Source organism: Podarcis gaigeae (assembly GCF_964106915.1).
Source record: "Podarcis gaigeae genome assembly, chromosome: 7".
Lineage (NCBI taxonomy): Eukaryota > Metazoa > Chordata > Lepidosauria > Squamata > Lacertidae > Podarcis > Podarcis gaigeae.
In genome coordinates this window covers 57478800-57493470 of record NC_139683.1, presented here as the reverse complement: position 1 = coordinate 57493470, position 14671 = coordinate 57478800, and the positions used below count along the sequence as shown (strand labels likewise).

The 14671-nt window shown below is 40.7% G+C and overlaps 2 protein-coding genes across 5 annotated transcripts; one reads left to right on the top strand and one right to left on the bottom strand.

Annotated features, from left to right (window-relative positions):
- Nucleotides 1–10: 10 nt before the first annotated feature.
- TXNL4A (thioredoxin like 4A) lies at nucleotides 11–6631 on the top strand. Of its 3 annotated transcripts, XM_083747085.1 has the most exons (5): nucleotides 124–468; nucleotides 1304–1476; nucleotides 3412–3490; nucleotides 5799–5902; nucleotides 6271–6631. In XM_083747085.1, the coding sequence occupies exons 2-5, from the start codon at nucleotides 1448–1450 to the stop codon at nucleotides 6440–6442; spliced, it is 384 nt and encodes a 127-aa protein (XP_083603211.1). In that variant the 5' UTR covers nucleotides 124–468; nucleotides 1304–1447; the 3' UTR covers nucleotides 6443–6631. The 3 variants fall into 3 exon arrangements, with proteins under 3 accessions (XP_083603209.1, XP_083603211.1, XP_083603210.1); XM_083747083.1 differs by lacking the exons at nucleotides 124–468; nucleotides 3412–3490 and adding an exon at nucleotides 11–121; XM_083747084.1 differs by lacking the exon at nucleotides 3412–3490 and having other exon boundaries at nucleotides 143–468.
- On the bottom strand, nucleotides 6351–13833 carry HSBP1L1 (heat shock factor binding protein 1 like 1). Of its 2 annotated transcripts, XR_014566216.1 has the most exons (5): nucleotides 13375–13833; nucleotides 10877–10943; nucleotides 10203–10297; nucleotides 8757–8884; nucleotides 6351–8473 (listed from the first exon to the last, which is right to left on the bottom strand). XR_014566216.1 is itself a non-coding variant. In XM_083747078.1 (4 exons), the coding sequence occupies exons 1-4, from the start codon at nucleotides 13816–13818 to the stop codon at nucleotides 8879–8881; spliced, it is 612 nt and encodes a 203-aa protein (XP_083603204.1). In that variant the 5' UTR covers nucleotides 13819–13833; the 3' UTR covers nucleotides 8739–8878. The 2 variants fall into 2 exon arrangements, 1 of the variants encoding a protein (XP_083603204.1); XM_083747078.1 differs by lacking the exon at nucleotides 6351–8473 and having other exon boundaries at nucleotides 8739–8884.
- Nucleotides 13834–14671: the final 838 nt, after the last annotated feature.

The following is a 14671-nucleotide window of genomic DNA, read 5'->3' as shown; positions in this document are numbered from 1 at the left end:
CCGCCCCCACCCCGCCCCCCGCCCGGCCTCTGAGTTCGGCGGCCGCCGGTCGTCGCGAGCGCGCACGTGTCCTTCGAGGCGACTGTGGGGAGCCGTTGCAGCCGTTATTCCTTTGCGTTCGGTGAGTGGCTGTTATCTGGAGTCCGCGGGCGGGTGAACGGTCGGGAGACGGAGGAGTTCAGCAGTGTTAGGAGGGCCGCAAGCTCCCCATCCCTTGGGGTTTGCAGAATCCCACGGAACCTTAAACCGGCCTCGGCTTTCCTTACTCCACTCTTATCTCACAGCCCGTGGCATAGCCCTGGTAAAGACGACGCTACCCTATTTGGCCGCGTTTATATGTTGCTCTGCGGCTTGAAAACGTGCAGAACGGCTCTTGGAAGTGCCAGAACAATCATTGTATATATAACAAAACCTGAACAGACAGGAGAGCAGCTGGAACATGAGGGAAGAGGACTTGACTAAGAGGATGTAAGATAAAATGGTTTCAAAAGGCCTGGGCATATGATATTCACTTCACCTTAGAAGGAGATCAGGCTCGATGTCAGGGGAAGGTGTTACAGATCAGGGCACAAAACACGAAAATGCCCTTATCCTAGGGTAACTGACGGTTTAGCCTTCAATTTAAGGGACTCTTAAAAATGATATTGATATTTGGGGTGTATCATACAGTCCTGTCTATCTTTTTGGTTCCAGGTCATTTAGAGCAGGCACATCCAACTCCCAAGAGACTGTGATCTACTGACAGTATTAAAAAAAAAAAACACAACTGGCAGTGATCTACCCTTTTTTAAAAAATAGAGATCGCTAGGGGTCCAAAGATCGACTAGGATCAGGAACACCCAGTGATCAGGAACACCCAGTGATCAACCAGTAGATTGCATTCGACCTGTTGAACATGTCTGATTTAGAACTTCACATTAACCTTTAATGCCCTTTTCTTTTGGCTGATCCCAGCCAGACCCCAAAGACACCTGTAAGTTCTTCTGTTCCTTCCTTTTGGAGAGAACAATCTGAACTTATTACCAACTGTCATGGACCAGAATAATTGACCTCCCCCATCAACACATCCCTAATTATGTCGCACCACTGACTATGCAGTCTGCTATGGTAGCTTAACCTTGGCTGGAATAACAGGGTAAACTAAATATATAACAATTTGCTTGCCTTACACAAGAATTCACTTCATGAATTTACCAGTCAAAATCTAACAAATTGCTTTGTCTTGAATCAAACCTTTTCCTGTAACATTGAGCACAGTGAACCTGAACTGTAAATTATTGTCTTGTTCTGTTTTCTCCCACAGGTCTTACACATATTTTGAAAATGTCGTATATGCTTCCACATTTACACAATGGCTGGCAAGTAGACCAGGCCATTCTTTCAGAAGAAGACCGTGTGGTGGTCATTCGTTTTGGGCATGACTGGGATCCAACATGTATGAAAATGGATGAAGTTTTATATAGTATTGCTGAGAAGGTATTTCATTTTTATTAATATTGTATTGTATCCATTTAATCCATATTTATATATTAAACCAAGAACATAAGCTTATGAGAAAACATGCCAATTATTTCATTTACATTTTTATCTCAGAAGGAACAACTGAACTGCATGGTTTTTATGTAAAATATTTTTTTTCAGTAAAGGTTGCAAACATCCAGAGTCATGTGAGTAGACTCTTGTATCACAAGACTTCCTCTCTGCCCTCTGTAGCACTCCTGAAACCTGCCTGAGGGTCTTCCAACCCCCTGGAGCACAATTTTGTGGGAGCGACACAAGGGAGGGGAGCAAAGGAAAGTTTATATTATGCTATAATAAAAAATTATATTGGTTCTTTCCAGAATACAAAAGTTACTGACTTTCCTAAACTTGTAATCTTTCTGGTTGCAATGAATGAATTTGAATTGGAATCACAAAAGGAGGCAGAACAAGGCAAAGTTCTTGTATTTCTTCAATGTTATATTGCCATTCGTTTGTTTTATGCAGCTGTGGTCCTTTAATTTTGTTTGTTAACTGTTTTTTTACTGTGGAGTAATTGTTTCTAAATCAGCTTTTCTACTAAAAAACTCTTTACCAGGCTTCCTCAACCTCAGCCCTTCAGATGTTTTTTGAGACTACAATTCCCATCATCCCTGACTACTGGTCCTGCTAACTAGGGATCATGGGAGTTGTAGGCCTAAAAAACATCTGGAGGGCCGAGTTTGAGGAAGCTTGCTCTTTACCTATCTGCTGCAGCACTCCTGCATTATTGAAGAAAGTTCTAGGGGTTTAACTACCTCATGTAAAGGCCTGGATAAGCCTTTCAGATCTGACTATTGCATCATGTTAATTGAAATTATATCATAGAATGGAACCCTAATTTTCCCACAGCTTTATATCAGAGAGGAAGATTGATAGGGATTTGCAATCCATAGTTTAGGGTAGACCTAATGCTGATCTTAATATTCTATTCTAACCTGTTTATCATTAAAAATAATTCCAGAATGGTTTACAATATACAAAATAAACACACCACTCACAATGAAATCATTTTCATAAAACAAATAAAATGCTAAAAATTCTTAATCACAACAGATTGATAAGTCACTGAGAGCAGGCTACACAACTGTATACCAGTTTAGCAAAAAACCTGGGCAAATAGGTATGTTTTTAACTGATGCTGAAAATCTATCAGTTTCAGCACCAGTTGGATCTGGGAAAGAAGGGCATTCCACAGTTTGGGTGCTGATATTAAGAATGCCTTCAAGCCCCCAATAAGCTTCCAGGAACCTCTGCATTATTGGAACATAGTTTGAAAAACAGTGTTCTATACCATTGTAAAGAATTTACTGGTACTTGGATAGGTGGTAGATGAGGGAGGTTTAGCATATATTTTAAAGCAGCAAATATGCTAAAGGTAGTTGCAGAAGTTTTGGGGGCTGAATTAAAATAGGACTCTTTCTGTCACATGAAGGGCACCTTTGGATCTAACCTTATATAAAATTGCATTGCAGAAGTTTTTGTGAAAATGAAAATAATAAAATTTATACATATGCTATTAATAACAGCATAGAATTCAAACTGTTATGAAAACAACCTGAAAGGCAATCCAATTGCTTGTATTACTGCTTCTGAGCAATAAAAGAAAGTACCGGAAGTACTGGAATGGGTTACTTCTGGGTTTCTGCAGTCGCGCATGCGCAGAAGTGCTAAATCACGTTTTGCGCACGCACAGAAGTGCTGAATCGGAACCCACGCGTGCGCAGACACGCTGCTGCGGGTTGCAAATGTGCATCCCGCACGGATTACGTTCGGAACCCAAGCATCTACTGTAGTTGAAAAACTAGTAACTTGGCAAGCATATTGGCAGTTAAATTTTACTTGGGGGAAAAAGAACAATGTAACTTTGTATTTGAACATCTCCCTCTGCAGAAATAGCAGATTAAAGAGGGTGATCCTTCCTCATCTTCTTGCTTACAAGTCCTGTTCGGATATCACTGCTGTACAAAGAGTGAGTAATCAGTTGTACTGCATATTTACACTAGAACCATCATGCAAACCTATTGTTATGCTACAGTTATATTCTGCACTGGGAGAAAATTTAGTTGACAGTGTGCACTGAAGTTTCCAGTTTCCATGCTGGTCACTATCTTAGAATTTCCAGTAAGTGTAGCTTGTTCTTCCACTGTTTATGCTCCTTCTCTGATACACTATGCATTATTTCCAATATAACCATGCAGTTCTGGGGTGTAAAAGTTAACATACGTGTTTTGGACAACAGTGACTTCCTGTCAGGTCCAGCAAAACAAAAAGTTTGCCAATATGTGCCGCTAAAGAAAAAGGCTTTTAAGAATATTGGTCTACTTCTGTTCTTATGAGCTGCATATCTGACCCCATCATCACTAAACATTAAAATACCATTTTAAACAGTCATAGATTCCCCCAAAGGACCCTTAGAATTAGTTTGTCAAAGGAGCTGAGAGCTGCTAGACCCCTATTCCCTTACAAAGCTACAATTCCCATAGTCCCTGGGAGATGGATTGATTGTAAAACCATTTTGGAAATTACTGTTTTGTAAGCGGAATGGGGTCTCTCTGTCTCTAGCATTCAAAATCAAAAATGAACTCCTTGGCATAATGAGACTTTTCATTTCCTGGTCTTTGAGCATTGAGGGTTTGGCATCATGTTTTAGGGTTTTAATACTAACACAAGGGTCAAATATTTTTACATTTTCAGAATTCTCTAAGTCTTGCAGTAGGGTTATAAGTGCCTTAAGAAACATATATTCCACTGTATTAAAAATAGATACTTATGCATAGGTTCTTACAGGTTTATGTGTATATTAGTGTGTTGCAAAGGTTGTCAACCTTTTTGGGTCCACGGCTCCTGTGGGAATATGGTTGGTTTACCTATAGGGAAAATGGGCGCACGGGTAGAAATGTACTACAGCATGACCTTTTGACAGGGCAGGCTGTGTTGAGCATGATCAGCGCGTGGACACCCCATGCTGGCCTGTGATTGGTCTACACAGCCTGCCCTGATAGTGGTGTGATTTTCCTTATATGGCATTGTCTTTTACTGTTGAGTTGATACAATGTTCTGTGAAATAATAAAATGCTAGGCCGCAGCAGTTTGAGCATGCTCGGGGCCTGATCAGTTCTGTTCAGCTCAGTTCAGCTCAGTTATTGCTGGCTAGGCCTATTCAATATATCATTGGTGTGAGGCTGATTTATTTCTTATGGCGAGCAGGCCCTCGTCAGGCTCCCTTTACCAACTACATTATTTCTGTGGCCCCCCGTGAGGCTCAGGAGCCCAGTTATGTCACCCTTTTCCTGCAGAGCTGGCAGCCCCTCACCCCTTTTTGAACCTTTTTGTATCCAGTCCTGGCATCCAATGAAATATGGATGTGTTTACAGGTGTGTGTCTAATATAGGAGAGGTAAACAGGAACTGAGCAGAAACAGCAAAGTTTCTTGTATTGTGAATTTTTGAAGGGATATTTACTGAGACTTTTTGTGGGTCTTATAGGAGATACTGGTGGGTACACTGTGGCCCACAGACACCACACTGGCAACCCTGACCTTCTTGTTTTTCTTCCTTCCCAAATCTCTTATATGCTAGTAAAATATATCTGAAGTGTTAAACTCATTGGCAATTGCAGAACAGTGTATTTTTTTAAAAATTAAGCTGTTTCAATCATCAATGCCACAGTATCAGTATGACCTATTACATTGGGTGGGAGCTGTAAACTAATGAAGATTATGTGCAAAATTAATACTGAACAACTTGAGATTTCCTAAAGCTTGCAGAAGAACAAACGTTGAATTCTGGCCGCTACTGGGTATAGTGCAAATGAATCGGACCTGAACATATCTAAAATATAAAACCGTATTCTGTGTTTCAGTTCTTGTTATGTGTGTCTTTCGTTTTGAAACAAAATTGGAAACACTTGTATCCTTTGGGAAGCAAATCCCAGTGAGCCTGTTTCTCTGCAAACTTCAATACAGTGGAACCTTGGGTTGTGAACATGATCCGTGCGGGAGGCATGTTAGCAACCCGCAGCACCACTACTGAACACGCGTGGGTTGTGTTTTGGTGCTTCTGCACATGCACAAAGCGTGATTTAGCACTTTGCATGCGTGACTGCCGAAACCCAGAAGTAACCCGTTCCAGTACTTCCGGGTCCGGCACGGTGCGCAACCCGAAATCACATAACTTGAAGCGTCTGTAACCCGAGGTAACACTGTATTGTGAAGCTATTTTGCTTACAATTAATGTTTAGAACATAGTATGTTCTAAACACACATTCCTCTCCCATAGGTGAAAAATTTTGCTGTTATTTATCTTGTGGATATCACCGAAGTGCCAGACTTCAACAAGATGTATGAACTGTACGATCCCTGTACAGTCATGTTTTTCTTCAGGTATACTATAACTTGTATATTTTCAGCTGATAAGTGTTTTCCAGGCTTTCTCTAATTTTTGACTGAATCTGTTTATTTGTGTCATGTAGTGCAACTAAATAAGCTGCAGAATAGAGTAACTTTATTGATGTCTGTAATACTACAAATTTCTGTTGAATACCACTGGTACAGCACTGGATACAACCCCATTAATCTAATCTAGTTTTAGTATAAAGGAAATATACATTAAAGTAAATCACTCCATCCTGCCCAAATGTAGATGGAGATAGGGAGGAGTATATATTGCAGAACATGGGGGCTACATGAAATACTATGTAACTATAATATATTAATAATATCCTTCCCCATTTTTCTTTCCTTTCTTAAAGAAACAAGCATATAATGATTGATTTAGGCACTGGTAACAACAACAAAATTAACTGGGCAATGGAGGACAAACAAGAGATGATTGACATCATAGAAACAGTTTATAGAGGAGCACGTAAAGGTAGAGGTCTTGTTGTATCACCCAAGGACTACTCAACCAAATACAGATATTGATCATTTGATCATTTTACTACAAGTCTACTTCTGGAGCTTCGTAAACTCAAAACTTTGTATAAAGTGTTCCTTCTTGCTTTCGTCTCCATTGTGAATATATATTTGAATTTATGTAAATATTTTACCTTATTTTTTATGCAAAAAAACCTTACTTGATGTTAGAAATAAAGTATGTCTTTTACACATAAAGTGTTTTGAATCTTACATTTTTCAGAATATTATTTTTATAAAACTATTATTTTCTATAGGAATGGATTGAGCTATGTCCAGTTGAAACATAACAAATGCCTCTAGACAACATAAACCATATTTCATCAGAATATAAAAATACAAAAATACAGTACAGTGGTACCTTGGTACTTGAAGGGCTTGGCTCCCGAACGCCGCAAACCCAGAAATAAGTGTTCCGATTTGTGGACATTTTTTGGAAGCCTAACATCCAACGTGGCTTCCGATTGAGTGCAGGAAGCTCCTGCAGCTAATTGGAAACCGCGCCTTGGTTTCTGAACCGTTTTGGGAGTCAAACAGACTCCCAGAACAAATTAAGTTCGAGAACCAAGGTACCACTGTATAAGTCCCACAAGGCACATTTTTTGTGATTGGCTTGGATCCAAATACTGTTCTCCTATCACCAGATGGCTAGGGATGGTGGACAGGGTGTGTTGAGGTCTGTAGATAAGAGGGATAGGAATGAATTATCTGTCTTGTGTGAGCAAGTAGAAAGTGCCTTGCAGAGCAGGAATTTTGGATTCAAGCAATTGTTTAAGGCTCACCTTTAGAATCTGGGAATCTAAAGTGCCATGGATACCAGAAAACATGCATAGCACCAACTGATACTAATCACTGTAATATTAAGTAATTGTTGTAATAAGGGAATTCAGTCAGTGTTTTATGTGTTCCACTTTCAGAGCCTAAAGCAGTTCTAGTATAGATTTTTCAAGAAAGTTGGAAGGCAGACAGTATGCATTGCTGGCCAAAAAGAAATACATGTCCCGGGATGTCTTTGAAGAAAAAATGCAACTTTCCTCCCTTCTTTTATTTCCTTCCCTCTTAGCGTAATTATGCTATGTTTTTTAAAAAGGTAAAGGGACACGGGTGGTGCTGTGGTCTAAACCACTGAGCCTCTTCGGCTTGCTTATTATGAAGTTGGCAGTTTGAATCCGTGCAATGGGGTGAGCTCCCATTGCTCTGTCCCAGCTTTACCAAAGTAGCAGCTCGAAAGCATACCAGTGGAAATAAATAGGTACCGCTGTGACGGGAAACTAAACGACATTTGCATGCGCTCTGGCTTCCGTCAGTGTTCCGCTGCACCAGAGGTGGTTTAGTCATACTGGCCACAGTATGACCCAGAAAGCTGTCTGGACAAACACCAGCTCCCTCGGCCTGAAGCGAGATGAGTGCCACACCCCATAGTCAAGTTTGACTGGACTTAACTGTCCAGGAGTCCTTTACCTTTACTTACTACAGTTTTTACTGAAAGGAAATATATAGGAATTTCCTTCGAAAAGAAATATTTTGTTTGGCCTCTACACACAAATATCATTTTGTAGAAACAAAACTAAAACACTATAATTCATCAATGACAATTCCTTATTTGTTTCAAAAGTATCCTCTCAGTTAAAAAATTATATTAATAATTTTGGGGCTGCTCAGCCTCAGGGGGCCCTAATTCCATGTGTATCTATAAACCTGCCACTGGTTCCTAGGTTTGTTTGTGTAATTCACATCATTAATGGTGTTACAAATTGACATGGGCTTGTGTGCTTCTGGGTTACGGTTCTTACATAATTAAGACACCTAATATCTTGAATTTATCCTGAGAATTAAAATCAATTTAGTTCTGGCTGGTCTGTGCTCCAGTGGCATGCAGTGGTCAGAGTTCAAAACATGCAACTCATACAGGTACTAGTCAGCCAATGAGGTGGGGGGAGGGAACATAGGAGCTGCAAACTTCTGAATTTCCCCCCAGTTTTGTTAGTCTTAGTATGGTCTCTTCTCATCTGGTGCTCGTAACATTTATCCCTGTATGATCTACCAAGAGAAAAAGTAGGGTTGTTGAGCTTTATTTAGTTTTGCCCAAAGTTGTTGAGCAACAAAACTGGCACAGCAGACAACCCTAGGGAAAGATAAGAACCCATGGGCAAAAATACAATGGAAACTTACATGAACATAATCTGTGTTACAGTAAACTAGGTTTCAGTGTTCGTTGGGGTGATTCCAATGTTAGACACACAGGTAAACTTAAGTAGTCCACCGATCTCAAGGATGAATAATGACTTTGACTCATGCGAAAGTGTTTAAAAGCAAATGATACCTTCATTAGAGAAATAATGAATGCAAGTGACTTTACATGTTCTTCTTGATTTTTCTTCCGCTATAGCCATACAGTTATTCAGTTCCAAGCGTAGTTTTTTTGTCGTTTTCATGTCTCCCTCTTCAATGCTGTACAAAATTAATATTAGCACAAGGCTTGAGTTAAAATTAGGAAAATGAAACCATCAGGCCCGAATTTGGCCTCTAAATAGACTTTCATTATCACATTCCACATTTACATATTCTTCTAATTTATAATGAGAAGAATGCCATTGAATGAGTAGACACATTTTTCTGGTGAATTTTTTTGTACTAGAACAATATAATGTCAGAATATTCTTATGACAGAATATTTAGCTATACTAAACAGGCATCTGCTATACCATTCTTCTGCAACATGCTGCATCTACTTAATTTTAGTTTCCCTGAACTATCTGTAACTGCATGTCTTCCCTGCACTCACCTACATTTGCATTGTAATTAAACTACTATGCATTCATACCTTCTTTTCCACACCCAAGCACTTTTGAGTACTCAGTTGTTGAATACACTCTTAAAATAACTGCTTCTCTCATTGGCTTGAGTTAACTTCTACCTCTATTAGCCTGTCCATGCTTTAATATTAGCAGAGGGGGATTTCCCTCATTTTCCATTGTTAGGAGATGCTAATTTGGTAATGACATGGAAGAGCCTTCTCTGTGAAGCGCAGTCCTACACTCAGGATTTTTGACATGTACGAACTAAATAAAATGTATTAGTTTGCTCAGGTACTTTAAATTTTGTTTGTAAAAAATGTATTCATGACTTTATTTTTTTTTAATGAATCATTGATTTAGCCTTCTCTGTTGAGCTATTTGCTGGTCTTTTTAAGAAAGAAAAAGATTTTGTTTTGAAAAGGATTTTATCAATAAATCTGTATCATTGAAGGGTGGCTATTAATCTTCAACCAATCAGTCAATCAATCAATGTACAGTGGTGCCCCGCAAGACGAGCGCCTCGCAAAACGGAAAACCCGCTAGACGAAAGGGTTTTCCGTTTTGGAGGTGCTTCGCAAAACGAATTTCCCTATGGGGTTGCTTCGCAAGACGAAAAAATCTTGCGTCCCCCCGCGGTTTCCCCCCGCTTTTTTCACCCTTTTCCTAAGCCGCTAAGCCACTTATCAGCTGTTCCGCTGATAAGCCGCTTAACAGCTGATCGCTAGAAGCCGCTAGACAGCTGTAGCGCTAATCCGCTAAGCTGTCAATGGGCTTGCTTCGCAAGACGAAAAAACCGCTAGACAAAGAGAATCGCGGAACAGATTCTTTTCGTCTAGTGAGGCACCACTGTAATGCAGCCCAAACAAAAAGAACACTGAGAGTGTTTTCATCTGAACTGGTGTTTCAAAAATATTATACTCACAGACAGATGACTATCAATACCACCTTATTTAACAAAACCAGAATCTTACTGTTAGTTCTTCACTGGTGTTTTCTATCCCAGCTTGTGCCATTAGTCCAGTAACATGCTTCTCTAAATCATCTATGCGCTCGCCCATTTCATCTGGTAATAAAAGGTTAAAGAGCATTGTGGTTGTTTTCTTTGTTTTTAGTAATCAAGCAGTGGAAAGACAGATTGCCCTTTCACCAGGTATAGTCTAATGCTCAAAGTGACATGAAACTGAAGGACATGCCAGTCAAGAGTGGTTTTGAATGAGAAAACAGGCTGCAATCCTATATGCATGCTCGGTGAATTCAACGGAGCTTACTTCTGTGTAGGCATAAGATTTTTGTTTTAAAGGCATTGGTCAGTATAAATGACTGGTATAACTTCTCTGTGGCCCTTTAATGGCCCTTGGTGGACTGAAGTAATAAATGAGAGCTACTGGGCTCCCTTATGTATTTGCATAAGATTTATTGGATTCCCATCACTGATTACTGTTCCAGGCAATTTGTACAATTTCTTTTTAGCAATTCTTATTACAATATATTTGAATGTATTTTTATCCAACTTTTAGAATCATAAGCAGTATTTTGGAAAAAAAATTGGTAATTATAAATCAAGCAGGTTACATAAATGGCTTCAAAAGTGTGATCAATCGGCAGAATTTGTGATTAGTTTTAGAAAATAAACTGAAAAGGATATTTCTTAGAAGTAATTTGTCCGTCAGTGCTTGAAAGTTTTCCTGTAACTGTTGTAGTAGATTTTCTGCCTGGAAAAAAAGATACGGTTAGCAAAATGTGTTTATACTGTTGGAAAATGAGTCCTTCAATTTGCTGTAATAAAATGGCATAAAAATAGTCGGCTTGGATTTGTACACTGGGATAGGAAATGCTAGCTACTTATTAAGGCTGACTAAAGGAAGGTATTGTAAAATGCATGGAAGAAACAAAAGAGGACAGCAATTTTGAACATTGGCAGAGGTTTGCGTAAAGTACCTTCATACAATGGAATATTTTAGGGCTCCACATCCTTTATCTCTCTCATATGAGTCAGATGAGGAATGGAAGAGGGAAAAGGCTGAGTACAGTGAGAAGGAAAGAATCCTGAAAGAAAAAAGTGGGTGTTTTAAACAAGTGCAGATATCTAGTAAAGTAAGAATGGAGGGACCCATGGGTGTAGCCAGGGGGAGCAGCTGCCCCCCTAAATCAAGTAAATAAATAAAAATACTTAACTGACCAATTGCATCACAGATAACTCGGTTCTGCCCCCCAACACAAGGTCTGCCCCCCTAAATTAACCCTGGCTATGCCCATGGCTCAGGGACCAAGGAAAATTGTGGTTTAAAACACCAGTACAGTAGATGTCTAGATAAAGTAAGGATAGAGGGGCCCAGAGGAAAAGTAAGATTATGAATGGAAGAGCATAGTCCTATGGTCACTGAGAAGCTTTCTTAAGGGCAAATGATATTGTAGATGCCTCACTATGAATGTGGAGAGAGAATTTCATTCTTTGAGACCTCTTTGTTGTGGCCACAGAGGTTTCAGCTCTGCAGCACCAGTGCTCTGATGCAAGATGGTTCATTCTCTGGGGGAGGGCAGATTGAATGAGGCATTGGATCCAAAGTTTCCATTTCCTGGATAGACCATCCAAATTAGAAGAAAACTACACCAGCCCTGGAGCTGGTGTAGGGAATTTGTCCCATGGGACTCAATAGGAGCAAAACTGAAAACCAAATGAAACAAAAAACAAGAACACTGGAATTGTTGGGAAAGAAAACTGAATGACAAGCCCAGTGGGACTCAAACTCAGTGCTTCTTCCACCATTAAATCTGCCCACCCATCACAATGAGATTGCTCTGCCAATCTGTTTCAACAACATATTTTTTCTGTGTAACATTTCTGTTTATGTGTGAATGTTACTAATATGCTCAGGGGTGGGGGCAGAAATGATTGCATAAGTGCTTGGCATACCAAGAATTTATATTTGACATGGAAGCTGTAATTATCAATGTGTAATTAAAAAAGAACAATGAAGCTCAATGATGAATCCATTATGTAACATGCTATTGGGAAATGAGAATCTTGTAAGCAGAGTGTGCAACAACTGTGTACTGTAAAGTTAGTATCTCTGTACCTGTCAGCATCCTAAAAACAGAAAACCTGCCCATATCCAGCTGAGAGAAGATGATTGTATTGTATATACTTTAAAAGTTACGTTTACTCTACCAGTTGTGATTAAGATATATAGAATTCAAGTAGGAACACTTCCCCTTGCGACTTTTGTTACCTATAACAAATATGAATTTATGTGTACGAACAGTGAAACAATAGGTTGGTGGCTATTAGTACAGCAACCTTTTGTTGATTAATTAGTTAATGCAATATAGCAGTCTCCTCAACTAAAAAGCTGCAATGATAAGATTATTGCACTGTTAATAATTTTGAAATGCAATACAAGTCCTCATTCCCTCTGCAGCTCATGTGTACATCATCTAAGTCTAAGATGAGAACAAACCGTTTCTCCCTTTAAAACCGCTTTGTCTTGTATGCTGACTTGGGCAGACAGACGGGAACCGATTTGACTAAAACTCATTATTAATCGGCTAAGATTTCTTTGTGTGGCACAAACTATATGACGCGCCTGTGAAGTACGAAAATGAAACAGGGGCAAGGATTAATTACTAAAATGAAAGTATCGTTTTAAGACTCCTGCACTTATCTGAATACTTCATATTTATTATCTCCTGGTTAGGACTGTGATGCGAATTAGAAGTATATAGCCTCATTTCCTGGAGGAAAGGCAAAGTTGAAAGTGGTATTAACTACCAAAGTGGGACGTGAAACCTTCAGTTAAGAGGAATAACCGTGTCGTCGTTGTCCCTTTTAAAAGCCTTTCCGTATTTCTGCCCTCTCTGCCTTCAGCTACCTTTTTCTGAGAGGCAAGAACTCCCCCCCCCCCTTAATGGACCGCCTTCCCTGCGGCTCCAAGTTGGCGAAATCTTCGACGGTTGGATTTCTCTCTGACCCGCTAGAAGTAGTACCCCATTTTCCCCACGCCCCATTTATTGCCAAAGCAGCGACGAGACCCGCCCCCTCTCTCCACGCAGCGACACATTTCGTGAGGGAGGCGCAGCCTTCGAGCTAAAACCCACGCAGCCCCGAGAGGCGCTGCCAAATGCGAGGCAGCGTCCAGCACTCACGAACTGAGAGAGCTCCCTGGCGCTCTGAGGGTCGTTGTCCGCCATCCTGTCCTCCTCCTCCCTCGCTGTGGTGGCGCCGCCGCCGCCTCGTCCCTCGCCTCCCCGCTCTTCCCTCCTCAAACGGCAGGCCAGTTTGGCAGGCCAGTGGGAGAAGCGGGAGCCGGCGGCGCGCGCCTTCAGCCCCGCGCCTGCGCGGCGACGGGGTAGTGGTGGCCGTTGAGCCTGCCCGCCTCCGCCCCCGTAGCGACCCGCCCGCGTGCCTTGTCGCCAGGCGGCAGCCGTTGATGGAAGGCCGCGCTTAGTTCCCCCGCCAACTGCCAACTTCCAACGTTCAAGGCACAGCTTGGATGTTTCAATGAATAGTACAAGTTGAGGGATGTATTCATGCAGTGTTTTTTTCCTCTCTTTAAAAATGTTTAGGGGTACTCTCATTTTTCTGCTCATATTGAAATACTGCCCCTCAATGAGGCCAAACTTAGATTCACACAATGTTTAGGGGTATGCGTCCCCCCAGAAAAAAATCACTGTATATAGTATATATATATAGCATTCCCTTTCTCACGTGGCTCTGAACATAAACCCCCTCCCCCCATCAAATATAGTAAAAACAACAAGAAGAGAGAACTTTCCTATAAAAAAGAGAAAATACTTTTTAATTAATAAGAAAGTGCATAACATCAGGAAAACAAGGGAGAGGAGACATAACCCTGGTAAGTATGGTCATTTCATCATTATTTAAGTGTATGCCCCACTGTAGATGTGCACTACGCATGTCCCAGGCGAAACAAGGCTTTATTTCACCCTGGTCAAAGACCCAGTTGGCACCCATTTGCGTGTGCACACACACAAAGGCTGGGAGCCTCAATGGCGCCCCTCAGTTTCAATAGCTAGCTGTCATCTGGCAGGGAAAGGAGACTATGGTGCTAGAGAAAACAAGTCAAAAGCCCTGCTGGACTGGCAGAACTGGTTTCACAGTTCTTGAGATCCTGACCATAATATTTGGAAGGAAACGCAGGCCACATATCTCCGTGGAGTTGTCAATGAGGAATTCTTTAAAGAAGGAGTGTCTGGCAACCATAATTAAGGTTGAGACATACTCTCAAATGTTCCTACTCACTCTTAAGTACACAGATGGCTTGCATTTGCTGAGAAAATATGTGTGAGAAACTGGCAGAACAAGTTATACTAGTACTGTAGATTGTGACTGCTTTTCTTTGGGCTTTCTGGGAGTCATCCAAAAAAACGATAAACGGATACCTGACCGAATATATCCGTATTTACAAGGACAACAAAGATT

Bases quoted from the DNA above. Each gene is read 5' to 3' on its own strand.
- TXNL4A (XM_083747083.1), top strand. From the start codon at position 1,324: ATGTCGTATATGCTTCCACATTTACACAATGGCTGGCAAGTAGACCAG. The intron at 1,477-5,798 runs GTATTTCATTTT...CCTCTCCCATAG, and splicing joins TATATAGTATTGCTGAGAAG to GTGAAAAATTTTGCTGTTAT. The intron at 5,903-6,270 runs GTATACTATAAC...CCTTTCTTAAAG, and splicing joins ACAGTCATGTTTTTCTTCAG to AAACAAGCATATAATGATTG.
- HSBP1L1 (XM_083747078.1), bottom strand. From the start codon at position 13,818: ATGAGCAGAAAAATGAGAGTACCCCTAAACATTTTTAAAGAGAGGAAA. The intron at 10,944-13,374 runs GTGAGTGCTGGA...CTTTTTTTCCAG, and splicing joins CCAGGGAGCTCTCTCAGTTC to GCAGAAAATCTACTACAACA. The intron at 10,298-10,876 runs ATATCCTTTTCA...ACCTTTTATTAC, and splicing joins GGACAAATTACTTCTAAGAA to CAGATGAAATGGGCGAGCGC.